The sequence below is a fragment of the Elephas maximus genome, chromosome 23 (genome assembly GCF_024166365.1).
Source record: "Elephas maximus indicus isolate mEleMax1 chromosome 23, mEleMax1 primary haplotype, whole genome shotgun sequence".
Lineage (NCBI taxonomy): Eukaryota > Metazoa > Chordata > Mammalia > Proboscidea > Elephantidae > Elephas > Elephas maximus.
In genome coordinates, this window is record NC_064841.1 from 29,591,693 (window position 1) to 29,617,586 (window position 25,894).

Sequence of the window (25,894 nt, forward strand, 5' to 3'; positions counted from 1 at the left end):
CTGTGTTTTATTGACTATGCAAAGGCATTCGACTGTGTGGATCATTGCAAATTATGGGCAACATTGCAGAGAATGGGAATTCCAGAACACTTAGTTGTGCTGATCAGGAATCTGTACATGGATCAAGAGAGAGTTGTTCGAACAGAGCAAGGGGATACGGCATGGTTTAAAGTCAGGAGGGGTGTGCATCAGGGTTGTATCTTTTCACCATACTGATTAATCTGTATGCTGAGCAAAAAAAACCGAAAAGCTGGACTATATGAAGAAGAATGGGGCATCAGGACTAAAGGAAGACAACCTGCCTTATACAGATGGCACAACCTAGCTTGCTGAAAGTGAAAAGGACCTGAGGCACTTGCTGAGGAAGATCAAAGACCACAGCCTTCAGTATGGATTACACCTCAACATAACCCAAACACAAAAATCCTCACAAGTGGACCAATAAGCAACATCATGATAAACGGAGAAAAGATTGAGGTTGTCAAAGATTTCATTTTACTTGGATCCACAATCAACACCCATGCAAGCAGCAGTCAAGAAATCAAAAGGCACATTGCTCTGGGTAAATCTGCTGCAAAAGACCTCTTTAAAGTGTTGAAAAGCAAAGATGTCACCTTGAGGACTAAGGTGCACCTAACTCAATCCATGATGTTTTCAATCGTCTCATGTGCATACAAAAGCTGGAAAATGAATAAGGAAGACTGAAGAAGAATTGATACATTTGAATTGTGGTGTTGGGAAAGAATATTGAATATACCATGGACTGCCAAAAGAACAAACAAATCTGTTTTGGAGGAAGTACAGCCAGAATGCTCCTTAGAAGCAAGGATGGCGAGAGTACGTCTCACATACTTTGGGCATGTTATCAGAAGGGATTAGTCCCTGGAGAACGACATCATGCTTGGTAAAACAGAGGGTCAGTGAAAAAGAAGACCTTCAACGAGATGGATTGACATAGTGGCTGAAACAATGGGGCCAAGCATAGCAACAATTGTGAGAATGGCACAGGACCAGGCGGTGTTTCACTCTGTTGTGCATGGGGTTGCTATGAGTTGGAACTGACTCGACGGCACCTAACAATAACAACAAGAAGGACCATGGTTCCATAGGAACAACTAAAAATAAATAATCTAAAACATTTCTTGCTCTAAAGCCACCAGTTTTAAGTTCCTTGATTAAAGCAAACCCGTTTTCACTTTTCAGATCTTTTACTACTCAACCAGCATTTTTCAGTCAGCTGGAATCAGACAACCTGTTTACGCAACCATTGGAGTTGGTGTTGTCAACACGGTTTTCACTGCTCTCTCTGTAAGTAAATACCGTGTATAAACATTCCACTTGTTCTTCAGTCCAGGAACAGGGGAAAAAAACTTGTGATCGAAAGAGTGATCGATGACTTCTTGCCCACGTGCTCTGGGTATGTGGAATCAATTGGAAGAGCCCTGTCTGTGAATAAGCCAGCAATTGTATTGAGATTAGGCATAACTGAGAAAGTGGGTCAACTGATTTCCCTCATCTGCTAGGATGCCATTTAGTCATTCATTTTGAATTGATAACTCACTTTGGGGCACAGAGAACTTTCTCCTGTATAAAGCCCTGAGTTCCTTCTTCACTTCAGACTTAAGCCCCTTGGGATTAGTCAACAGCTTGTCATTTCTGTTCATATTGGCTTTTCTACCTAGGTTCCTCTCCTTCCACAATTCAATTTCTTATCTTATTGTGATGTCTTGGGAGAAACTTTTTTTTTTTTAATTTAATTTAATGGGGTTTTTACTGAAATAACCCAGGGAAAATAAGCAAGGTCCTCTCTAGTAGACAGCTAAGCCTCTAAGTAAAACTTAACAGACTTAGCAAATCCCTACAAAGTTCAGCCAATGGACAGAGCTCAGGTAACTCAAAAGGCACTTAAAGGATTATGTGTGACGTTATAAGAGGATGGAGCTAGAAGTGGTATAGAACTTGAAATGCTATCTTTTGTTCTCACAAGTGGGAAAAATCATATATTCTTCTTAAGACCAAATTCCTTATGTAATGGATGATTCAATGTCTTGACAACAATAATGTTTTATGTAATAATATATAAGCATTAAAATAAACAACAAAAACAAAAAAAATTCCCAACTAATGTAATTCACTCTAAAATGAGGGTAATTGGACTTATTTTTTACTTTGAATTCAGGATAGTCAGAAAGCATGTGCTTTTAACTTTTTTTTTATCACAATAATCTTTAGTCACTTGTTTTTCATTCTCTGAACATAGACTTTTAACTATTACCTTAGGTTGGTCAATAAATTACAGCCTGGATACCTAGATCAAAAGGCAGGTTTGTCCAGACCACATTAAACAGTGCTGGACCTTGGAAAGAGGAGGAAGAACAGATAACAATGAAGCCCAATGGTTCTGTAAGCAAGCCTTTGGAGAAAGTGCGTAAAGGCCACTCTAAATCAATGAAGGCCTATTACTGGGATGGAATGCAAGCGACTATTTGCATCACATCCTTTTGTCTCCTGCCATAATATTTTTTTGCAAATCCTACCACCTGTTGAACGTATTTTTCTGGCATAGAGACTATTATTAAAACACTATGTGTTTAACAAGATTCAGTAGGATTTGATACGTAAAGCATCAAGTCGTCAAGGTTGGAGAACTCAAATTCTAAGAAATCCTAAATGGGAAACTTCTGCATAGTTTCATTTTTGCCTTGTCCCTCCAGCCCCAGTGGAGGGGGAGGAATTGTTTTATTTACAACCATCTTGATTGTTTTAAATATATCTCTTTAGAGTTCATCCTTTTATTCTGTGAGAGTTTTTGAGCAAGGGAGTGACAATGAAAAAAAAATCAGTTCTAATCAGCCCTCTAATTAACCACCCAGATGACATTTAAATTTTTAATTATACAAATTTTTGAAAAGTATAAAAATGACAGTCCCTCAGTCACCCAGTTCCCTTCCTAAAGTTAATCAATGGTATCAGATTCCATGTATCCTTTCAAATAAATGTATGCAAATAGAAATATACGCTGATAATATACTGATGGTTCACCAGTTTGGTAGGAACATAATCAATCTGTGTTTTACGAGTTTGGGAAAAGAAAGTAACTTTCCCAATGGCATGCTGAATAATGTTCCCCATATCATATTTTCTTCTACACTCGTGAGTCAGTAGAAGATAACCTTTCACTTCCTCCTCAGCAATTAATGTGGGCTCAAGTGAGTGGTCATGACTTGACTTTATTAACAGTAAGAAGATTGGATGGAAATGGTTGGTACTGAATGATTTTACTCCGACAGGTGTCTGTAGTGAACAAACCTTTGTAATTATAACTTAGGATGATTATCAGAAGAGAAATTAATGTAGTTTTTTTGTGCAGAACCTTCACGTTTTAATTGTATAGGAAATCGATTATGAGAGATCCAAGATACACAAAGTCTCTGAGCTTTGTGCCCAAAATGGTAATCCTAGAGGGTTGGAAAGCTGTGGTTCTGTCTCTAGACGGCCTAATCAAATCAATGTGCTTCAATTAAGCTGGCGTTTATTGATTACCTCTGTTCACTGAGACTAGCTAGCTCTGCCACTTTGGGCAAGAGTCATTCCTTCAGTTCCCCATCTATAAAATGGAATAATGGAACTGCCTTCTTCCAGCTGTATGAATTAAAATGAACTCTTTGGAAGTAAAAACTACTTAAGTGTAGAGTCAATATTTGGTGACCCATAAAACTGAGAAAATATATATTTTTTAATTTCCCTAGGTATTCCTTGTGGAGAAGGCAGGGAGACGCTCTCTATTTCTAATTGGAATGACTGGGATGTTTTTCTGTGCCATCTTCATGTCGGTGGGACTCGTGTTACTGGTGAGTTTGGTGTCTGCACTGAGATTTTTGGTTACCATATGATAGCACCTTTGTGTTTCAAGTTTAAGTGCTTCCTATGTCAAAAACATTAGAAATTGACTAATTAAATGAAGCCAGGGGAACAGCATATAATAAAAAGGAGAAATATCGAGAAAAGGGAAACAACTAGTTTCTTGGGTTTGAAGACTGCAGATTAGCATGTAAATTGTGACTGTTACTCAGGGAGGTAGTGTAGCAGCATAGTTAGTGCAAAGGCTCTGGGGTCAACCCCAACCAACTCTGCCACTTGCTGCCTGTGTGACTTTGGGTAAGTACCTGAAACTTTCCAGAGCCCAGGGTCCTCGTCCACTACTTCACAGGATGGTGATACTGTCCAGCAATCCTGGTATGAACAACAGCAAAGGTCACTGGACTCTTGCCTTGCCTCTTTCACAGGAAAAGAATGACTAAGGGTCACATAAAGTCCTAATCCAGAAGACTGCTATAAGGAAGCTCAAAAGATTTAAGTGTGACTCAGAACATAAACAAATCAGGAAGAGAGCTCAATTCAGTGGGAGAGTACTTAGCTAAATGAAGAATCCGTCAATTACCTCAGCTCCACCTTTCCTTTTTTTTCCCCCCCTTCAGAATAAGTTGACTTGGATGAGTTACATGAGCATGACAGCCATCTTCCTCTTTGTCAGTTTCTTTGAAATTGGTCCAGGCCCAATCCCCTGGTTCATGGTGGCTGAGTTTTTTGGTCAAGGACCACGTCCTGCTGCTTTAGCATTAGCCTCATTCGGTAACTGGGCCTGCAATTTCATCATAGGTCTGTGTTTCCCCTACATTGAGGTAAGAAGCCTAATGTACAAATTTACTCAACAGAAGGTGGGGTCAAACACCAGCTAATTGGAACTCTGTGTTTGTTCTTTCCAGGGCTTCTTTGGACCTTATGTGTTTTTCCTCTTCGCTGGAGTGGTGCTAGTCTTTACCTTACTTATATTCTTTAAAGTTCCAGAAACCAAAGGAAAGTCCTTTGAAGAAATTGCAGCAGAATTCCGAAAGAAGAAGAGTGGCTCATCCCAAGGGCCAAAAGCTGCTGTAGAAATGGAATTTCTTGGACCTCCAGACAGTGCATGAAGATAGCCTGCTTTTTGACATGAACAGAAATAGGAAGGAAACCACATGTTTCCATGACGATTCCTTAAGAATTTTATCTCTACATCTTGAAGTATTATTTTATTTTTTTAAAAAGCTTTTATAGACTCTGATCTGATCTGAAATGTCATCAGGTATTACCAAAGAAATTGTTTTTTTAAGTCAGAGAATACTTTTGATGGTAAGACTCTGGTTATGTAAACCAAAATGTGTGGCTCACTTTGCAACACGAAAGGGCAAGTGTGTTCTAATGGTCCTAGCCCTATTCTTCACAACAAGGTTCTCCTAAAATTGAAGAGGTTTCAATGTATTTTATTATTTTTTCATTACGCATATGACGAGAAACCTGAGGATACAACTAATACATATTTGAATATGATTAAATTGGAATTTTCTTACAGATCTCATACTAAAGGAGATAGGCTAGTGGCAGTAATAGCAACATGAATATTGACAATTTTTCCATTTCTCCCATTCAGCTTTTTTCATGTCCTTTAGAATTTGTATTTTGCTTAAAATTTTATTTTTGTTCAGTATTTTCATGTGGATTGGTTTATTGAATATATTAAAAGATGTTTACGAAGAAAAGCTTGTATTTTTGTCAGCTTACCAAAATCTTTCAGGACTTGGCAAAAAGGTTTTAGTTTCTTTGTTTGATGACAGATGGTTTCTGCAAGATTAAACACTAACGAGGTTTTCCGTGGTCATATAGCCTGGATTGTCAGGGAACATTAACATCTATTATAAAACATGTCCATTTCTTGCTGCTTCAACCCTTTGAGCTATTTTTTGTTTGGTTTGTTTTGCTTTTTAATTGAGCACAGCCTAGTTTTTTTTTTTTTTTTGAGTTATAAAATACACTCAAGCAATGATGAGTCAGGCATTTTGCATATCTCCTCAAACTGCAAATAAGGTAGGTCAGTCTAACTTTGGGAAATTTGAAGTAAAGGATTGCTCTGCTAAAAACATTTTCTGAATTATTATGCCTCAAAACAAGTTGAAAAGGTAGGGTTGGAGGATTCTTGGAAGGAAAAGATGGGCTGCTGAAACTTCATGGATATTAGTATGCTTCAAATATTCAATTTCAGACATTATAAAATCTCTATTTAGTTTTTCCTGGAAAGACTGAGTTCCCTAACATAAAACAACCACCCCTTGTGACATTTCCTTCTATGTCTTCCTGGTACACAGAGCAATCCACTATTCCATTGCCATTACTACGTTTATTTTTTACCTATGTGCCAGCCACTGTTTAAAGTGTTTTGCCTAGGTAGGCAAGTTAGAAATAAACAGATGACTAAATAGACTTTAGCCTACAGGCAATTTTACAATTGTAGAAATACAGCTGTGGTAGATACCAAAGGCTTAGCAAGGAGCTCACGTATCTCCAGGCTGTTTTCCCCACCAAGAGGAACACTGATGCAATTCTTCTTATGTGACTCAACGGCAGTGGGTTTGGTTTGGGGTTTTAATAAGCATTACAGAAAAGCATGCTTTAAAAATTACTTTTTAAAAGTGAAAGAAGAAACCACATTAAACACTAGCTTTTTTTTTCTTCCTTTTGCCAAAATGGTTTACCTTTACGTAATTTGGCAGCCCAAACAACGTGAAATTATTTCTTTTCACTTTGACTGATTTTAATTTCCTTTGGGTCAATTTGGGATAAACTATTTCCACTTGGGACTTTAGGATACAGTCAAAGTGAGCTTAGGTCATTCAGTAGGACTCTGTGCTAAATAGTGAGCCCTGGACAAAAATTTGGGGACTCTGAACAGGGCAACAGCAGCAAAATGACTTCTGTGCCTGTCTTCTCCTCTTCTCCAGGATGCTGATGGCTTTGGGGAAGACCAAAGTTTCAATGATGAAGGAATTTAACATCGTTGTAGGAGATAAATGTGATTGAATCAAATCACTATTCCTCATCTTGTTTACTAAAAGAATAAAGTAGTAAAGGTTTAAATGAAGAACCTCCAAAACTACCTTTAAGTTCTGATCAGTTATTCTGACTGACCCACAAACACCAGAAATTCAGACACTGAAGTTTTCTGTCTTTGGAAAAACTTAAGTACCTTAATTATTTCCCTTCCACAATTTTTTCCTTGCAAAGATACAACCAAGTTGAAAGGAAATATTAAAGGAAAATAAGAAACTGATAAAGTTTTCTACAAGGACAAAAGAACAAGCCTGACATAATAAAGTCTCCTAGGTACTCAACAGTATGTATCATAGTAAAAAAAAAAAAGAAAGAAAGAAAAATTGGCACTACTTAATTAAGTAGATTTAATCCCAGGGAAATTAGATGTAAGTTTGAACACTTGATTTTCATAGTAGTCCATCATTTTTGTAGAAGAGTTTTCATGCCTAATATCCTTACAAATGTGATTTTCCTCCTAGCTTGTTCTGAGTTTGAAGATTAGGCCTCCTGGTCTGGCCGCTCATCTGCTAAAAGACTAGTTGCTATCAGGTCTGCTGTGACTCACAGTGTAGTGTTTTGATTGAGAAGCATGTTCTGTATCTTGATGGGCATGGATTACCTGGATGTATACATTTATTGAAAGTCCTTGTATTACAAAATTAAGACATATGTATTACCCAAACCCAAAACCCACTGCCGTCGAGTCAATTCCGACTCATAGCGACCCTATAGGACAGAGTAGAACTGCCCCATAGAGCTTCCAAGGAGCGCCTGGCAGGTTTGAACTGCCTACCTCTTGGTTAGCAGCTGTAGCACTTAACCACTACGCCACCAGGGTTTCCATATGTATTACACTGTATGTAAATTTTACCTAAATAAAAATCTCCTAAGGAGGAAAAAGGTAGGAGCCCTGGTTGCACAGTGGTTAAGCACTTGGCTGCTAATCCAAAGGACGGCACTTCAAACCCACCATCCACCACAAACAACACACAAACTCCAGAGGGTAAGCTAGATAACTGGGGTCTTCTAAAAATTAAACACTTATGCCCATCAATGGAAACGCTGGTGGAGTAGTGGTTAAGTGCTATGGCTGCTAACCAAGAGGTCGGCAGTTCAAATCCTCCAGGCGCTCCTTGGAAACCCTATGGGACAGTTCTATTCTGTCCTATAGGGTCGCTATGAGTCAGAATCGACTCGACGGCACTGGGTTTTTATGCCCATCAAAAGACTTCACCGAAAGAGTAAAAAGAGAACCTATGGAATGCAAAAAAAATTTGGCTATTACAAATCAGACAAAGTTCTAATCTCTAAAATCTACAGGAAAATCCAACACCTCTACAACAAAAAGACAAATAATCCAATTTAAAAATGGGCAAAGGAAATGAGCAGATACTTCACCAAAGAAGAGATTCAGGCAGCCAACAGACACATGAGGAAATGCTCATGATCTCTAGCCATCAAAGAAAGCAAATCAAAGTCACAATGAGGTACCATCTCACCCTGTCATTACTGGCATGAAACAAAAAAACAGGAAATAACAAATGTTGGAGAGGCTGCGGAGAGATTGGAACTCTCATGCATTGCTGGTGGAAAATGATATTGTGCTTCCTTGGAAAGCTTGATATAGAAACACCATATGATCCAGCGATCCCACCCCTAGGAATATATCCTAGAGAAATAAGAGTCTTCACATGGACAGACATATGCACACCCATGTTCATTGCACCATTGTTCACAATAGCAAAAAGGTGGAAACAACCTAGATGCCCATCAGCAGATGAATGGATAAACAAACTGTGGTACATACACACAATGGAGTTTTAAGGAACAATAAAGAGCAATGATCAATCTGTGAAGCATCTCATAACATAGATGAAAATGGAGGGCATTATGCTGAGTGAAATAAGTCAATCACAAAAGGACAAATATTGTATGAGATCACTACTGTAAAAACTCATGAAAAGGTTTACATACAAAAAGAAACAATCTTTGGTGGTTACAAGGGAAGGGAGGGGTAGGGATGGAAAAACACTTAATAGACAATAAACCCATTGCCGTCGAGTCAATTCTGACTCATAGCAACCCTATAGGACCGAGTAGAACTGCTCCATAGGGTTTCCAAGGAGCGCCTGGCGGATTCAAACTGCCAGCCTTTTGGTTAGCAGCTGTAGCTCTTAACCACTACACCACCAGGGGTTCCTAATAGACAGTGGAAAAGCGGTAACTTTGGTGAAGGGTAAGACATTACACAATACCGGGGAAGCCAAAAAAACCTGTACAAGGCAAGGTCGTGGTAGCTCCACAGACACATCTAAACACCCTGAGGGACCAAATTGCTGGGGTGAGGGCTGTGGGGACCATAGTCTCAGGGAACATCTAGCTCAACCAGCAATAACATAGTTTATAAAGAAAATGTTCCACATTCTACTTAGGTGAGTAATGTCTGGGGTCTTAAAAGCCTGTGAGTGGCCATCTAGGATACTCCACTGGTTTCATCCCTTTGGGATCAAGGAAGAACGATGAAAACTTAAGATACAAGGGAAAGAGTAGTCCAAAGGACTAAAGGACCACATCTACCACAGCCTCCACCAGACTGAGTCCTGTACAACTAGATGGTGCCCAGCTACCATCACTGACTGCTCTGAGAGGGATCACAATAGAAGGTCGCAGACAGAGTTGGAGAAAAACGTAGAACAAAATTCTAACTCAAAAAAACAGACCAGACTTGCTGGCCTGACAGACATTGTAAAAACAGAGAGTATGGCCCCTGGACACCCTTTCAGCTCAGTAATGAGGTCACCCCTGAGGTTCACCCTTCAGCCAAAGATTGAATAGGCCCATGGAACAAAACAAGACTAACAGGATATACCGGCCCTGGGGCTGGGACTGGAAGGCAGGAGGGAATAGGAAAGCTAGTAATAGAGAACCCAGGATTGTGAAGGGAGAATGTTGATATGTTGTGGGGCTGTTAACCAAAGCCATACAACAATAGGTGTACTAACTGTTTGATGAGAAACTGGCTTGTTCTGTAAAACTTCATCTAAAGTACAACAACAAAAAAAAAAATCCACCAGCTACCCCTCAGGAGAAAGATGTAGCAGTCTGCTCTCTTAAAGATTACAGTCTTGGAAACCCTATGGCACAGTTCTACCATGTCCTATAGGACTCTATCCAGAATCGGCTCAACGGCACTGGGTTTATTAATTTTAAAGGTTTTTTTTTTTTAATAAATTCATCTCCTAATGAGAATTAGGATTTATTTTTTTAATTAATTTATATATTAATAGATGAATATTTTTCTTATTGCTAAAGTGAAATAGTATACAGCATAAGTTCTATTACTAATTTCTATGCTATAGATATAAATATTGAACAGCTTATTTTCATAAATAAGTAGATGGGAATGGAAGGAACAATGTGATTCAATTTTATGAACTATATCCAAGTAAGAGCCAAAAATCACATAAAAATTGAGCATCAAAAATTACTTTTAGTGGAGCCCTTCTTTAATTTTGTTAAAATCATAGAACTTGACTTTGGTTTACTGTATATACTCATTCATTATAAAAGGATTTGTTATCTAGTCATTAGAATCATTCCCTTTTCTCTCTTAGTTTCTGGGCAGTATACTTTACCAAAACATAATAAAAGACTAATTATATTGGTGACTCTTTCACTTAGAGATGACTTCTTTTAATCTAATCTATTTTTTTATTCAGAGTTAGGAAAATTGAAATATTCTTAGTTTTTTGCATCTTTGCATATGTATAATAACATTCTTCTCTGTTGTGCTCTATTTTCATGAAATATTGGAGATTACCAACAGACTGAGTCCACTAAAACTAGATGGTACCTGACTACCACCACTGACTGCTTTGACAGGGATCACAGTAGAGGGTCCCAGACAGATCTGGAGAAAAATGTAGAACAAACCTTTAAGTCACACACACACAAAAAGACCAGACTTCCTGGCCTGATAGAGAATGGAGAAACCTTGAAAGTATGGCTCCCAGACACTTTTTTTTTTTTTTTTTTTTTTATAATAACTTTTATTAAGCTTCAAGTGAACGTTTACAAATCCAATCAGTCTGTCACATATAAGTTTACATACATCTCACTCCCTACTCCCACTTACTCTCCCCGTCTTGAGTCAGCCCTTTCAGTCTCTCCTTTCTTGACAATTTTGCCGGCTTCCCTCTCTCTCTATCCTCCCATCCCCCCTCCAGACAAGAGTTGCCAACACAATCTCAAGTGTACACCTGATATAATTAGCTCACTCTTCATCAGCGTCTCTCTCCCACCCGCTGACCAGTCCCTTTCATGTCTGATGAGTTGTCTTCAGGGATGGTTCCTGTCCTGTGTCAACAGAAGGTCTGGAGAGCATGACCGCCGGGATTCCTCCAGTCTCAGTCAGACCATTAAGTTTGGTCTTCTTATGAGAATTTGGGGTCTGCATCCCACTGCTCTCCTGCTCCCTCAGGGGTCCTCTGCTGAGCTCCCTGTCAGGGCAGTCATCGATTGTGGCCGGGCACCAACTAGTTCTTCTGGTCTCAGGATGATGTAGGTCTCTGGTTCATGTGGCCCTTTCTGTCTCTTGGGCTCTTAGTTGTCATGTGGGCTTGGTGTTCTTCATTTTCCTTTGCTCCAGGTGGGTTGAGACCAATTGCTGCATCTTAGATGGCTGCTTGTTAGCATTTAAGACCCCAGACGCCACATTTCAAAGTGGGATGCAGAATGATTTCATAATAGAATTATTTTGCCAATTGACTTAGAAGTCCCCGCAAACCATGTTCCCCAGACCCCCGCGCTTGCTCCGCTGAGCTTTGAAGCATTCATTTTATCCCGGAAACTTCTTTGCTTTTGGTCCAGTCCAATTGAGCTGACCTTCCATGTATTGAGTGTTGTCTTTCCCTTCACCTAAAGCAGTTCTTATCTACTGATTAATCAATAAAAAAACCCTCTCCCACCCTCCCTCCCTCCCCCCCTCGTAACCACAAAAGTATGTGTTCTTCTCAGGTTTACTATTTCTCAAGATCTTATAATAGTGGTCTTATACAGTATTTGTCCTTTTGCCTCTGACTCATTTCGCTCAGCATAATGCCTTCCAGGTTCCTCCATGTTATGAAATGTTTCAGAGATTCGTCACTGTTCTTTATCGATGCGTAGTATTCCATTGTGTGAATATACCACAATTTATTTACCCATTCATCCGTTGATGGACACCTTGGTTGCTTCCAACTTTTTGCTATTGTAAACAGAGCTGCAATAAACATGGGTGTGCATATATCTGTTTGTATGAAGGCTCTTGTATCTCTAGGGTATATTCCGAGGAGTGGGATTTCTGGGTTGTATGGTAGTTCTATTTCTAACTGTTTAAGATAACGCCAGATAGATTTCCAAAGTGGTTGTACCATTTTACATTCCCACCAGCAGTGTATGAGAGTTCCAATCTCTCCGCAGCCTCTCCAACATTTATTATTTTGTGTTTTTTGGATTAATGCCAGCCTTGCTGGTGTGAGATGGAATCTCATTGTAGTTTTAATTTGCATTTCTCTAATGGCTAATGATCGAGAGCATTTTCTCATGTATCTGTTGGCTGCCTGAATATCTTCTTTAGAGAAATGTGTGTTCATATCCTTTGCCCACTTCTTGATTGGGTTGTTTGTCTTTTTGTGGTTGAGTTTTGACAGAATCATGTAGATTTTAGAGATCAGGCGCTGGTCGGAGATGTCATAGCTGAAAATTCTTTCCCAATCTGTAGGTGGTCTTTTTACTCTTTTGGTGAAGTCTTTAGATGAGCATAGGTGTTTGATTTTTAGGAGCTCCCAGTTATCGGGTTTCTCTTCATCATTTTTGGTAATGTTTTGTATTCTGTTTATACCTTGTATTAGGGCTCCTAGGGTTGTCCCAATTTTTTCTTCCATGATCTTTATCGTTTTAGTCTTTATGTTTAGGTCTTTGATCCACTTGGAGTTAGTTTTTGTGCATGGTGTGAGGTATGGGTCCTGTTTCATTTTTTTGCAAATGGATATCCAGTTATGCCAGCACCATTTGTTAAAAAGGCTGTCTTTTCCCCAGTTAATTGACACTGGTCCTTTGTCAAATATCAGCTGCTCATACGTGGATGGATCTATGTCTGGGTTCTCAATTCTCTTCCATTGGTCTATGTGTCTGTTGTTGTACCAATACCAGGCTGTTTTGACTACTGTGGCTGTATAATAGGTTCTGAAGTCAGGTAAGGTGAGGCCTCCCACTTTCTTCTTCTTTTTCAGTAGTGCTTTGCTTATCCGGGGCTTTTTTCCCTTCCATATGAAATTGGTGATTTGTTTCTCTATCCCCTTAAAATATGACATTGGAATTTGGATCGGAAGTGCGTTAAATGTATAGATGGCTTTTGGTAGAATAGACATTTTTACTATGTTAAGTCTTCCTATCCATGAGCAAGGTATGTTTTTCCACTTAAGTATGTCCTTTTGAATTTCTTGTAGTAGAGCTTTGTAGTTTTCTTTGTATAGGTCTTTTACATCCTTGGTAAGATTTATTCCTAAGTATCTTATCTTCTTGGGGGCTACCGTGAATGGTATTGATTTGGTTATTTCCTCTTCGGTGTTCTTTTTGTTGATGTAGAGGAATCCAAGTGATTTTTGTATGTTTATTTTATAACCTGAGACTCTGCCAAACTCTTCTATTAGTTTCAGTAGTTTTCTGGAGGATTCCTTAGGGTTTTCTGTGTATATAATCATGTCATCTGCAAATAGTGATAACTTTACTTCTTCCTTGCCAATCCGGATACCTTTTATTTCTTTGTCTAGCCTGATTGCCCTGGCTAAGACTTCCAACACGATGTTGAATAAGAGCGGTGATAAAGGGCATCCTTGTCTGGTTCCCGTTCTCAAGGGAAATGCTTTCAGGTTCTCTCCATTTAGAGTGATATTGGCTGTTGGCTTTGCATAGATGCCCTTTATTATGTTGAGGAATTTTCCTTCAATTCCTATTTTGGTAAGAGTTTTTAGCATAAATGGGTGTTGGACTTTGTCAAATGCCTTTTCTGCATCAATTGATAAGATCATGTGGTTTTTGTCTTTTGTTTTATTTATGTGATGGATTACATTAATGGTTTTTCTGATATTAAACCAGCCTTGCATACCTGGTATAAATCCCACTTGATCAGGGTGAATTATTTTTTTGATGTGTTGTTGGATTCTATTGGCTAGAATTTTGTTGAGGATTTTTGCATCAATGTTCATGAGGGATATAGGTCTATAATTTTCTTTTTTTGTAATGTCTTTACCTGGTTTTGGTATCAGGGAGATGGTGGCTTCATAGAATGAGTTGGGTAGTATTCCGTCATTTTCTATGCTTTGGAATACCTTTAGTAGTAGTGGTGTTAACTCTTCTCTGAAAATTTGGTAGAACTCTGCAGTGAAGCCGTCCGGGCCAGGACTTTTTTTTGTTGGGAGTTTTTTGATTACCGTTTCAATCTCTTTTTTTGTTATGGGTCTATTTAGTTGTTCTGCTTCTGAATGTGTTAGTTTAGGTAGGTAGTGTTTTTCAAGGAATTCATCCATTTCTTCTAGGTTTTCAAATTTGTTAGAGTACAATTTTTCATAATAATCTGAAATGATTCTTTTAATTTCATTTGGTTCTGTTGTGATGTGGTCCTTCTCATTTCTTATTCGGGTTATTTGTTTCCTTTCCTGTATTTCTTTAGTCAGTCTAGCCAATGGTTTATCAATTTTGTTAATTTTTTCAAAGAACCAGCTTTTGGCTTTGTTAATTCTTTCAATTGTTTTTCTGTTCTCTAATTCATTTAGTTCAGCTCTAATTTTTATTATTTGTTTTCTTCTGGTGCCTGATGGATTCTTTTGTTGCTCACTTTCTATTTGTTCAAGTTGTAGGGACAGTTCTCTGATTTTGGCTCTTTCTTCTTTTTGTATGTGTGCATTTATTGATATAAATTGACCTCTGAGCACTGCTTTTGCTCTGTCCCAGAGGTTTTGATAGGAAGTATTTTCATTCTCGTTGCTGTCTATGAATTTCCTTATTCCCTCCTTGATGTCTTCTATAACCCAGTCTTTTTTCAGGAGGGTATTGTTCATTTTCCAAGTATTTGATTTCTTTTCCCTCGTTCTTCTGTTATTGATCTCTAGTTTTATTGCCTTGTGGTCTGAGAAGATGCTTTGTAATATTTCGATGTTTTGGACTCTGCAAAGGTTTGTTTTATGACCTAATATGTGGTCTATTCTAGAGAATGTTCCATGTGCGCTAGAAAAAAAAGTATATTTTGCAGCAGTTGGGTGGAGAGTTCTGTATAAGTCAATGAGGTCAAGTTGGTTGATTGTTGTAATTAGATCTTCCGTGTCTCTGTTGAGCTTCTTACTGGATGTCCTGTCCTTCTCCGAAAGGGGTGTGTTGAAGTCTCCTACTATAATTGTGGAGGTATCTATCTCGCTTTTCAGTTCTGTTAAAATTTGATTTATATATCTTGCAGCCCTGTCATTGGGTGCGTAAATATTTAATATGGTTATGTCTTCCTGATCAATTGTCCCTTTTATCATTATATAGTGTCCTTCTTTATCCTTTGTGGTGGATTTAAGTCTAAAGTCTATTTTGTCAGAAATTAATATTGCTACTCCTCTTCTTTTTTGCTTATTGTTTGCTTGATATACTTTTTTCCATCCTTTGAGTTTTAGTTTGTTTGTGTCTCTAAGTCTAAGGTGTGTCTCTTGTAGGCAGCATATAGATGGATCGTGTTTCTTTATCCAGTCCGTGACTCTCTGTCTCTTTATTGGTGCATTTAGTCCATTTACATTCAGGGTAATTATAGATAAATAAGTTTTTAGTGCTGTCATTTTGATGCCTTTTTATGTGTGTTGTTGACAATTTCATTTTTCCACATACTTTTTTGTGCTGAGGCGTTTTTCTTAGTAAATTGTGAGATCCTCACTTTCATAGTGTTTGACTTTATGTTAGTTGAGTCGTTACGTTTTTCTTGGTTTTTGTCTTGAGTTATAGAGTTGTTATACCTTTTTGTGGTTACCTCATTATATACCCCTATTTTTCTAAGTAAAAACCTAACTTGTATTGTTCTATATCGCCTTGTATCACTCTCCATATGGCAGTTCAATGCCTCCTGTATTTAGTCCCTCTTTTTGATTATTGTGATCTTTTACCTATTGACTTCCATGATTCCCTGTTATGTGTATTTTTTTTTTAATTAATCTTAATTTGTTTGTTTTTGTGATTTCCCTATTTGAGTTGATATCAGGACGTTCTGTTTTGTGACCTTGTGTTGTGCTGATATCTGATATTATTGGTTCTCTGACCAAACAATATCCTTTAGTATTTCTTGTAGCTTTGGTTTGGTTTTTGCAAATTCTCTAAACTTGTGTTTGTCTGTAAATATCTTAATTTCGCCTTCATATTTCAGAGAGAGTTTTGCTGGATATATGATCCTTGGTTGGCAGTTCTTCTCCTTCAGTGTTCTGTATATGTCGTCCCATTCCCTTCTTGCCTGCATGGTTTCTGCTGAGTAGTCAGAACATATTCTTATTGATTCTCCCTTGAAGGAAACCTTTCTTTTCTCCCTGGCTGCTTTTAAAATTTTCTGTTTATCTTTGGTTTTGGTGAGTTTGATGATAATATGTCTTGGTGTTTTTCTTTTTGGATCAATCTTAAATGGGGTTCGATGAGCATCTTGGATAGATATCCTTTCGTCTTTCATGATGTCAGGGAAGTTTTCTGTCAGAAGTTCTTCAACTATTTTCTCTGTGTTTTCTGTCCCCCCTCCCTGTTCTGGGACTCCAATCACCCGCAGGTTATCCTTCTTGATAGAGTCCCACATAATTCTTAGGGTTTCTTCATTTTTTTTAATTCTTTTATCTGATTTTTTTTCAGCTATGTTGGTGTTGATTCCCTGGTCCTCCAGATGTCCCAGTCTGCATTCTAATTGCTCGAGTCTGCTCCTCTGACTTCCTAGTGTGTTGTCTAATTCTGTTATTTTATTGTTAATCTTTTGGATTTCTACATGTTGTCTCTCTATGGATTCTTGCAACTTATTAATTTTTCCAGTATGTTCTTGAATAATCTTTTTGAGTTCTTCAACAGTTTTATCAGTGTGTTCCTTGGCTTTTTCTGCAGATATCCTAATTTCATTTGTGATATCATTAAGCATTCTGTAAATTAGTTTTTTATATTCTGTATCTGATAATTCCAAAATTGTATCTTCATTTGGGAAAGATTTTGATTCTTTTGTTTGGGGAGTTGGAGAAGCTGTCACGGTCTGCTTCTTTAAGTGGTTTGATATGGATTGTTGTCTCCGAGCCATCACTGGGAAACTAGTTTTTCCAGAAAATCCGCTAAAAAAAAACTGCAGTCAGATCCCTATCAGAGTTCTCCCTCTGGCTCAGGCTATTCAGATGTTAATGAAGCCGCCTGGGGAGGGTGGGGGAGGGAACAGAGAGATAGGAGAGTAGCACCTCAGAATATAGCCAGAGTTGCTTGTCTTGCTTGGAAAGACTATTATATCTGAGATTCCCGCGGGCGCGTCGCCTATGTGTGCTGTCTGTGTGGAGATTGCCCCCGGGGGGTCTGGCCCGCTGGAGTCACGGTCAGATCCTCCGCTTCCAGCCCCACGCCCAGCGTCAAGGCTCCCCTACTGGGACGGTGCACTCTCGACTCCAAAATCAGTCGCTGCCTCCCGGGGACTTCTCGTCCCTCCAGCCGCGTGGCCGTGCCGCCCCCGTGAACCAGGTGGGCCCCCTCCCGGGGTTAGTTCAGATGGGTGGAGTAGCTCCCCGTGCTTGTGCCGCGACCGAGTGTCCCGGCTGGAACGCTGTTCTCCCCGCTCCAATACCAGTCGCTGCCTCCCGGGGACTTCTCCTACCGGCTGCGTCCCACGCCGCCCGCGCGACCCGGATGGTCACCTTCCCGGGGTTAGTTCAGGGGGTGGAGCAACTCTCCGTGTTTATGGCGTACCTGCGTGCAGTCCATATCCCTGTGGGACGGTTCCCCGGCTCGGGTGCTGCTCTTTCTGCTCCAAGATCAGTCACTGCCTCCCGGGGACTTCTCCTAACGGCTGCGTCCCACGCCGCCCGTGGAACCGGCTAGTCCCCCTCCCGGGGTTAGTTCAGGGGGGTGGAGCAGGTCTCTGTGCTTGTGCCGTACCTGACTGGTATGCTGGCTCCAGGCTCTGGAAACAATCGCTGCTTCCCCGTATTAGTTCGTTCTCCGTCTCTAAATCTGTGTTTGTTGTTCAGGGTTCGTAGATTGTTATGTATGTGATCGATTCACTTGTTTTTCCGTGTCTTTGTTGTAAGAGGGATCCGAGGTAGCGTCTGCCTAGTCCGCCATCTTGGCTCCGCCTCCTCCCAGACACTTTTTTAGCTCAGTAATGAAGTCACTCCTGAGATTCACCCTTCAGCCAAAGATTAGACAAGCCCATAAAACAAAATGAGACTAAAGGGGCACACCAGCCAAGGGACAAGGACTAGAAGGCAGGAGGGGACAGGAAATCTGGTAACAGGGAACCCAAGGTCGAGAAGGGAGAGTGTTGACATATCGTGGCATTGTTAACCAATGTCATAAAACAATATGTGTACTAACTGTTTAATGAGAAGCTAGTTTGTTCTGTAAACCTTCATCTAAAGTATAATTTTAAAAAATTGATCAATTAAAAAATATATATATATTGGAGCTTATATTTAGCTTGTTAAATTCATGAAAAATAGCTAATAGATAAATCCAGTACTTGTTGCCAAACTAATTTTCTAAATCAGACCTAATTTCTATCTGATTTGCTTTTCCAATTCAAATCAGTACCTTAGTATGTATTCCTGTTACAACCATCTCATGTCTGAATTCCAGTGTTTAGAAAGGTAAATATAAATGAGGCACTAATACCTGCCATAAGTCCTTTGAAAGTCTTATGGATTTTTTTTTTTTTCTTTACCTTCACTAGTCTTTCCCTCAGGAGCAATGCACTTTGAAAATACTTGGGTTAGTTCTGTTAAACAAAAGCAGTCATCATTCAGTTGTACAATGTCTGAATTCAAAATACACAATTTTTATGCCACTTATACAAAGTAGACTTGAGAGAGAAAATTATTTCCAATTATTTCTTTGTTTTGGCACCTGTAAAGGTTTAACACTCTAGGAAAACGCACCATGGTGAGAGTCAGGATCCAATAAGAACTATGCCTTTCTCTGTAAAGTGGGAGAAGGATGATTATGAAAGGGATGTTGGAAAGGAGAACTGACGTAATGTCCAACTATAGGCATATTTTTAGGCAGTAAAGTATACACTGTTGTCCATGAACAAGGGATAACATACCAACTTTATAAACAGTGATTATAAGCTATTCACAATCTAAACTTTGTGAAGAGAAAAGAAAACAAAACATAGGATCAGCCCAGAAGATCTACCATCTAAACAGTGGGAGTTCAAAAGAGAGGAAAAACAAGGAGGGAAAGAAATTATTATGGAAGTATTGTGTTGGAATTTTGCTGAACTGAAGAATAAGACTTGAGATTGAGAGCTCATTCTGTACCAAATACACTAAAACAGACAAAAAAAAAAAGTTCAAAATTTCATCATGGGATTTCACACATCAGAGATTAAGAGTATATATAAAAGCATCTAAGAAAAAAAAAACAGATCACATTCAAAGGAACAAGAATCAATAACAGCATATAATATTCCAACGGCAATGACGGAAGCTAAAGATTGTGGAGAAATGCTTCCAGAACTCCAAAGGAAAATTATTTTCAACCTAGAATTCTATACCCAGCCATATTATCAATTGAGTGTGAAACATATTTCCAGACACATAAGAAGTCAAAATATTACCTCTTCTGCACCTTTTCTCTTGAAGATAGTGGAAGGTGCACTCTACCACAACAAAGGAGAAAACCAAGAAAGAAAAACATGGAATTTAGAAAAATGGGAGATAAAAAGATAGTCCAAAGAGAGAAGCCATAAGTGGGCAGCTGGCCTCAGGGCCTAGAAAGCAACCAATTTGAATTAAAGCAAGGAAAAAAAAGGTTCCAGGGGAAAAAAAAAGAACTGAAAGATATGCTGCTGTGTTTGGCCATATGAAGAATAAATTGGAGCATTTACAAAATATTAGTGATAAATACATAGAAAAGTAAGCAAGTGAAAATATGAGGTAATTATTAATTCTAGGGGATGGGATAGAGAGTAGCATAAGAAAGGAAGTATAGTACACTACTTGGTTCATCAGTGAATATTTATACGATAATGTAAAACACTAAAGATTGTTACAGTTCTTGTTTTCAAATGAAGTGTATAAGTATTATATCAGGAGATATGTGGAGAGGAAGGGTGAGAAAGTGTGGGAAACAGAGCTCAATGATTATTTACCATAATAAGTTGTCAAGACATAATGACTAAAATTGATAAAGCAAAAACTATCAGTATAAGCCTAAAAAAAAATTTCTCCCTTTGCCTCTCCAGTTCTATTTCCAACCTCCTCACCCTGCTCTGTGCCTCAGAAGGCTGATCTCTTCAGCTCTGTCATCTTGGCTTCCTTGTCTCTGGCTTCTAGCTGGGTTTGGCTAATGGGATGCATTAGTGGGAAATGGAAGGACAAGAAGAGGCAGAAAATAGGCTGTTCATTCCTGCAGCTCACACCTTACCAACCTTGGCTGGGGAGTGACTGCATTTTTCCACCTAAGGCCACAGCTCCTGTAGGGTGGACCCTGTCCTGGTATTTGCTCCCCTGCCCCCATTCCTGCTTTATTCATTGTAACCCTAGAGTTAGTAATTGCATCCTACTACTGTTAGTCTCATAATTAGGAGTCCCGGGTTATGCTTTACCATCCCTTGTTGGTTCCTTTAGCTTGGCCCACTCCTTTGTAAATAATTCCTTCATTAAATTTCTTTAATCTTTCCTTTTCAGTAGGTCATTTGTCTCTGCTTGAACCCTAAACAATACGGTGTATGAATTAGGATATGGCAATTAAAGCTTTAAGAAATAGCTAAAATCTTTTCTTAGATTTTAAAATCTTAGAGGTAAAAAATATTTACCTCTAAGAAGACTCATGGGTGGAGAGGGACAGGGCAGAAAACCATTGTAGCTTTTTGTTTTGTTTTGTTTAAATGATTATTAAATGTAAGCCCTATACTATTATCTAGCCTTTAAATTAGAGATATGCATTATTTTATAAACACAAAAATTTAATTATTAAATAATAAACATCTTCATTTAAATATTAAATCAACTGGGAAAAATGCTAATGTAGCACAAAAGTGAATGAGATTATATATATACAATATATTTTTAGAGTGATTGAGAGAGTGTGAGAGAAAAGTGGATAAGGAGGGAGAAAGGAGGAAGAGGGAGGAGGGATGTACAGCAGAGGGAGAGAGGAAAAGTACAATGTTAACAGTTGTTAGTGGTTACACAGAGGTGGTGGGATTTCAGACTGTGTGTATGTGTGAGTGTGTGTGTGTGTGCGCACGTGTGTGTGGGTATAGTCCAAGTTTCTTCCTTGTGCATGTTTATTATATTTATAACGGGATAATAATAAATGTGGGGAAATTAACTTTTCAGAAATAGACGGTAAGAAGAAGAGAAATGGGTCTGCAATTTGAGGAACGATACCAGATACTAGTACAATGGGAACTGTGTGTCAATGTGTTTGTAGGCTGAGGGAAAAGAAGAATAAGTAAGGAATTTTAGGATAGGAGAGAGGAAGATAGGTGAAGCATGGGAAAGTTTGATATAAAGATCACAATAAAAGATACTAGGAAGGAGGAAGAAGAAAGGTGAGAGAAAGCTCATAAAGACATGGAGATATTTTGAGACAAAGAGTATAAAAGTTGAATTGCTTGTGTCTGATGAATTGCCCCTTTTAAACAGAGGAAGTGAGCTCATACCCTAAATTAGAACCTTAAAGATCATTGATTCCTGGACCAACTCCTTTAAATGAGCTGCACCCTAAAGTAAAGCCCTAATCATGGAGTTATCAGCTGAGTCATCTTGGGCAGATCATGTAATCTCCTAAGGTTTCAATAATTTGCTCCAATGTAAAATGAAAATAAAGATAACACGAGTCTTGCTTAAATCATAATGTTTTGTGAGACTCAAATAATAATCGTTAAAAACAATTTTTTAACTGAAATATGCTATACAAATTGCCATGGAACTAATCCACTCCTCAAATGATAAAGGCACACCATGGAAAAAAAGACCAAACTGCTTTGGAGGAATTAACATGTTTAATGTTAGCCTACTTTGAAGAAAGAACCGTAACCCATTTTTGGTTTTCTTTTGCTGGTGTAGCCATTAGTCATACTTAAACACTTTACAAAGAACCTATTGTCTAATTTTATCTTTTTAATTTGTAATAAGTTTTTTTTTTTTTTTTTACTTTTTGGGGGGTTGAAAATATATATTACAAAATATTTGCCAGTTCAACCATTTTATATGCATAATTTAGTGATATTGGCTGTATTCATCATGTTGTGGAATCATTACCAAAATTCTTTTCCAATCCACGACTATTAACAGAAACTCACTGTCCCCTAAGCAATGATTCCTTCCTTCTTCCTCCCTCCCACCCTGCTAGCCACTAATAAGCTTTGGTTTCCATATATTTGCCTATTTCATGTAACATCATACAGTATTTGCCATTTCGTAACTGTCATTTCACTCAGCATGTTTTCAAGTTTCATCCATGTTGTATCATGTATTGGATCTTCTTTTCTCTTTACCGCTGAGTAATATTCCATTCTATGTAAGCACCACATTTTGTTTATCCATTCAACTGTTGATGGACATTTAGGTTGTTTCTACTTTTTGGCTACTGTGATATCCACTAATTTTTAAAATACTTTTTTTTTTTAATAGAATATTTCTGAAAATGAGAAAGAAGATTGGGGGCCAGATTTTAGAATTTGAATTTCAGATAAATAACAACAAAAAATTTTTATGGCCAGATTTTAGAATTTGAAATTCAGATAAATAACAAATAATTTTTTTAATATAAATATGTCCCAAATGTTGCATGAAATTCTTAAATCCAAATTTAACTAGGCATCCTGTATTTTTATTTGATAAATCTGGCAACGCTAATAAAACTAAAATTTTAAATGTATGGCATGGTATGATTTTGACAGATTGGCATAACAGAATTAAAACTTCAACCAGACCTAACTATAAAAAAAAATAGAGAGTACTTAATACTTGAGAACACAGGTATTTCAAATCAGAGAAATACATATAGCTTAATAAATACTACTGAATATGTATTTACTAGTTGGAACAAAATTAGTTACAAATGGAGAAAAGTGCTAAATTATTTTTTAAAAAGAAAAAGGAAAGAAACTAAGAGTCAAAGAAAAAGCAGATAAATATTTATCTAACCTTGGGAGTGAAACATCTTTCTAAATAAAAGCAAAGGAAAAACACCGACAGATTTTACTATCTAAGAATTAAACACTCCTGTATATTTTTTTAAATTAAAAAATAAGTAACAAAGTAGAAACAAAAACATTTGCAACATAGTCAAAGAGCAAATATTTTAACATCTAGAGAATGTAAAATTGTACTACCAAGACTGGTAAGGCTTCTGAGGAAACAGGGCCCTCACACTTTGCTGATGGGAGCATAAACTGGTACAGTTTCATCAAAAAGCAATTCACAGCATGTATCAAATGCTTATTGTTTCATTTGACCCAGTAATCACAGCAACTGGAACTAGGGATATAAGAAACTACTAAAAATATATGCTACAAATGATGTGTAAGGATGTTTGTTAAAATGTTATTTTAAAATAGCAAAATAAATACATAAAATTGGCATATGATGGGATACTACAAATTCCTGTAGAAGCATAACTAACTTAAATGGCAACTATACACATGAACCTCGGCAGATGGAATACACAGGAATCAAATCAACTACATCTGTGGAAAGAGACAATGGAAAAGCTCAATGTCGTCAGTCAGAACAAGGCCAGTGGCTGACTATCGAATAGACCATCAATTGCTCATATGCAAGTTCAAGCTGAAATTTAAGGAAATTAGAGCAAGTCCACTAGAGCCAAAATATGACCTTGAGTATATCCACTTGAATTTAGAGACCATCTCAATAACAGGTTTGACACATTGAACACTAATGACTGAAGACCAAACAAGTTAGGAATGACATCAAGGACATCATACATGAAGAAAGTAAGAGTCATTAAAAAGACAGGAAAGAAAGAAGAGACCAAAATGGATGTCAGGAGACACTCTGAAAGTTGCTGTTGAACGTAGAGTAGCTAAAGCAGCACCTAACAAAAACAGGGAAAGTACTATGTATATTGTCAAATGAGAAAGCAGTTTTCAAAATGAAATGTTCAGTATGATCCAGATTATTAAAAAACCAAACAAAGCCCTGTTATGTTTATAGCAAAAAATCTGAAAGAAAATACACCAAAATGTTAACTTGAACAATTATCTCTGGGTAGTAGTAGGATTTTGATTTTTATATTTTTTTACACATTTATGCATTTTCTATAATTTGTGAATTAAATGGGTTTTAGCATTTGTTGTGAATTAAATTGTGTCTCCAAAAAAATATGTTGGAATCCTAACCTCTGTACCTATGAATATGATCTCGTTTGGAAATAGGCTCTTCGAAGATGTAAAGATCAATTAACTTGAGATCATAACCTGGATTAGGGTGGGTCCTAATCCAATCATACCAAAAAAACCCACTGCCATCAAGTCAATTCTGACTCATAGCGACCCTATAGGACAGAGTAGAACTGTCTGATAGAGTTTCCAAGGAGCGTCTGGTAGTTTTGAACTGCTGACCTCTTGGTTAGCAGCCGTAGCACTTAACCACTCTACCACCAAGGTGTCCAATCCAATCATAGTGGTGTCCTTATAAAAGAGAACAAATACAAACCACAGAGGGAAGGTAGCCATGTGAAAATGCATCCACACACCAAGGAATGCCTGGAGCTACCAGAAGCTGAGACAAGAAAGGTTCTTCCCCTAGAGCCTTTGGAGAGAATATGGCCCTGCCAACCAGAGGCCTAGCTATAGGAATAGCACCTATGGCAATTAGTTTCAAATTGTTGAATGATCTCTTACAACTGGTGAAGGAAACTCCAATGGACAATAGAAGCTACTCATTATCGCCCCTCCTCAAACAGCTCCAGGGTAGGAGCTGTGCCTGCCATACCTTAGTTACGCCTTTGCTGCCAACAACCTGAATTCAGACTACTATCCTCCAGAACTGTGAAACAATGAACTTCTGTTCTTGAAAGCCACCCACTTTGTGGAATTTTGTTATGGCAGTCCTAGGAAACTAATAATGCATTGTATTCAGAAAAGGTTATTTTTAAGGGATTTCTGGTGCACACCAAGGTAGAATAAACCCACTACAACCTACCTCTTCCACTGATTACAACTAACGACTCGATGAAATACAAAAGTAACTGCCTGAGGACTCTGAAAAGTAAACTAGAGCAGGCAGATAGAGACCAAAACCTGGGCAGACGACCCATATGGAAGTGATTTTCCTATATGTTTCCCTGTTTTGTCTTGTGGCTTTGATTTAAGCAGACCCCAGTCCAGAACTCCAAGGCAGTAGCACAGGAAGTAAAAACTCCAATAGAACCTTGTCTTTCTGACCAGAGGAACTGGGAAAAGGGATCTCTGTGTTCTGAAGAGTGTGACCTGTTCCCATAAAGATTTCAGCCTAGGAAGCCCTATGGCGCAGTTCTACTCTGTCCTATAGAGTCACTATGAGTAGGAATTGACTTGATGGCACACAACAACAATACAGTCATGCACCACATAGTGTCCGTTCGGGCAACATCTGACCACATGTACATCCATGGTCCCACGAGGTTATAATGTTGTCGTTGTTAGGTGCCATCGAGTCAGTTCCAATTCATGTTGAGCCCATGTACAACAGAATGAAACACTGCCTGGTTGTGCACCATCCTCACAATCATTATGCTTGAGCCCATT

At 38.3% G+C, this 25,894-nt stretch overlaps 1 protein-coding gene across 1 annotated transcript in view; it reads left to right on the top strand.

Annotated features, from left to right (window-relative positions):
* SLC2A2 (solute carrier family 2 member 2) overlaps positions 1–4,970 on the top strand; it is a 38,974-nt gene extending 34,004 nt beyond the window's left edge. The window contains exons 8-11 of the mRNA XM_049867726.1: positions 1,204–1,308; positions 3,750–3,851; positions 4,479–4,682; positions 4,767–4,970. Of these exons, the coding sequence (XP_049723683.1) occupies positions 1,204–1,308; positions 3,750–3,851; positions 4,479–4,682; positions 4,767–4,970 (615 nt within the window). The remainder of the gene's footprint in view (positions 1–1,203; positions 1,309–3,749; positions 3,852–4,478; positions 4,683–4,766) is intronic.
* The last annotated feature ends 20,924 nt before the right edge of the window (positions 4,971–25,894 follow it).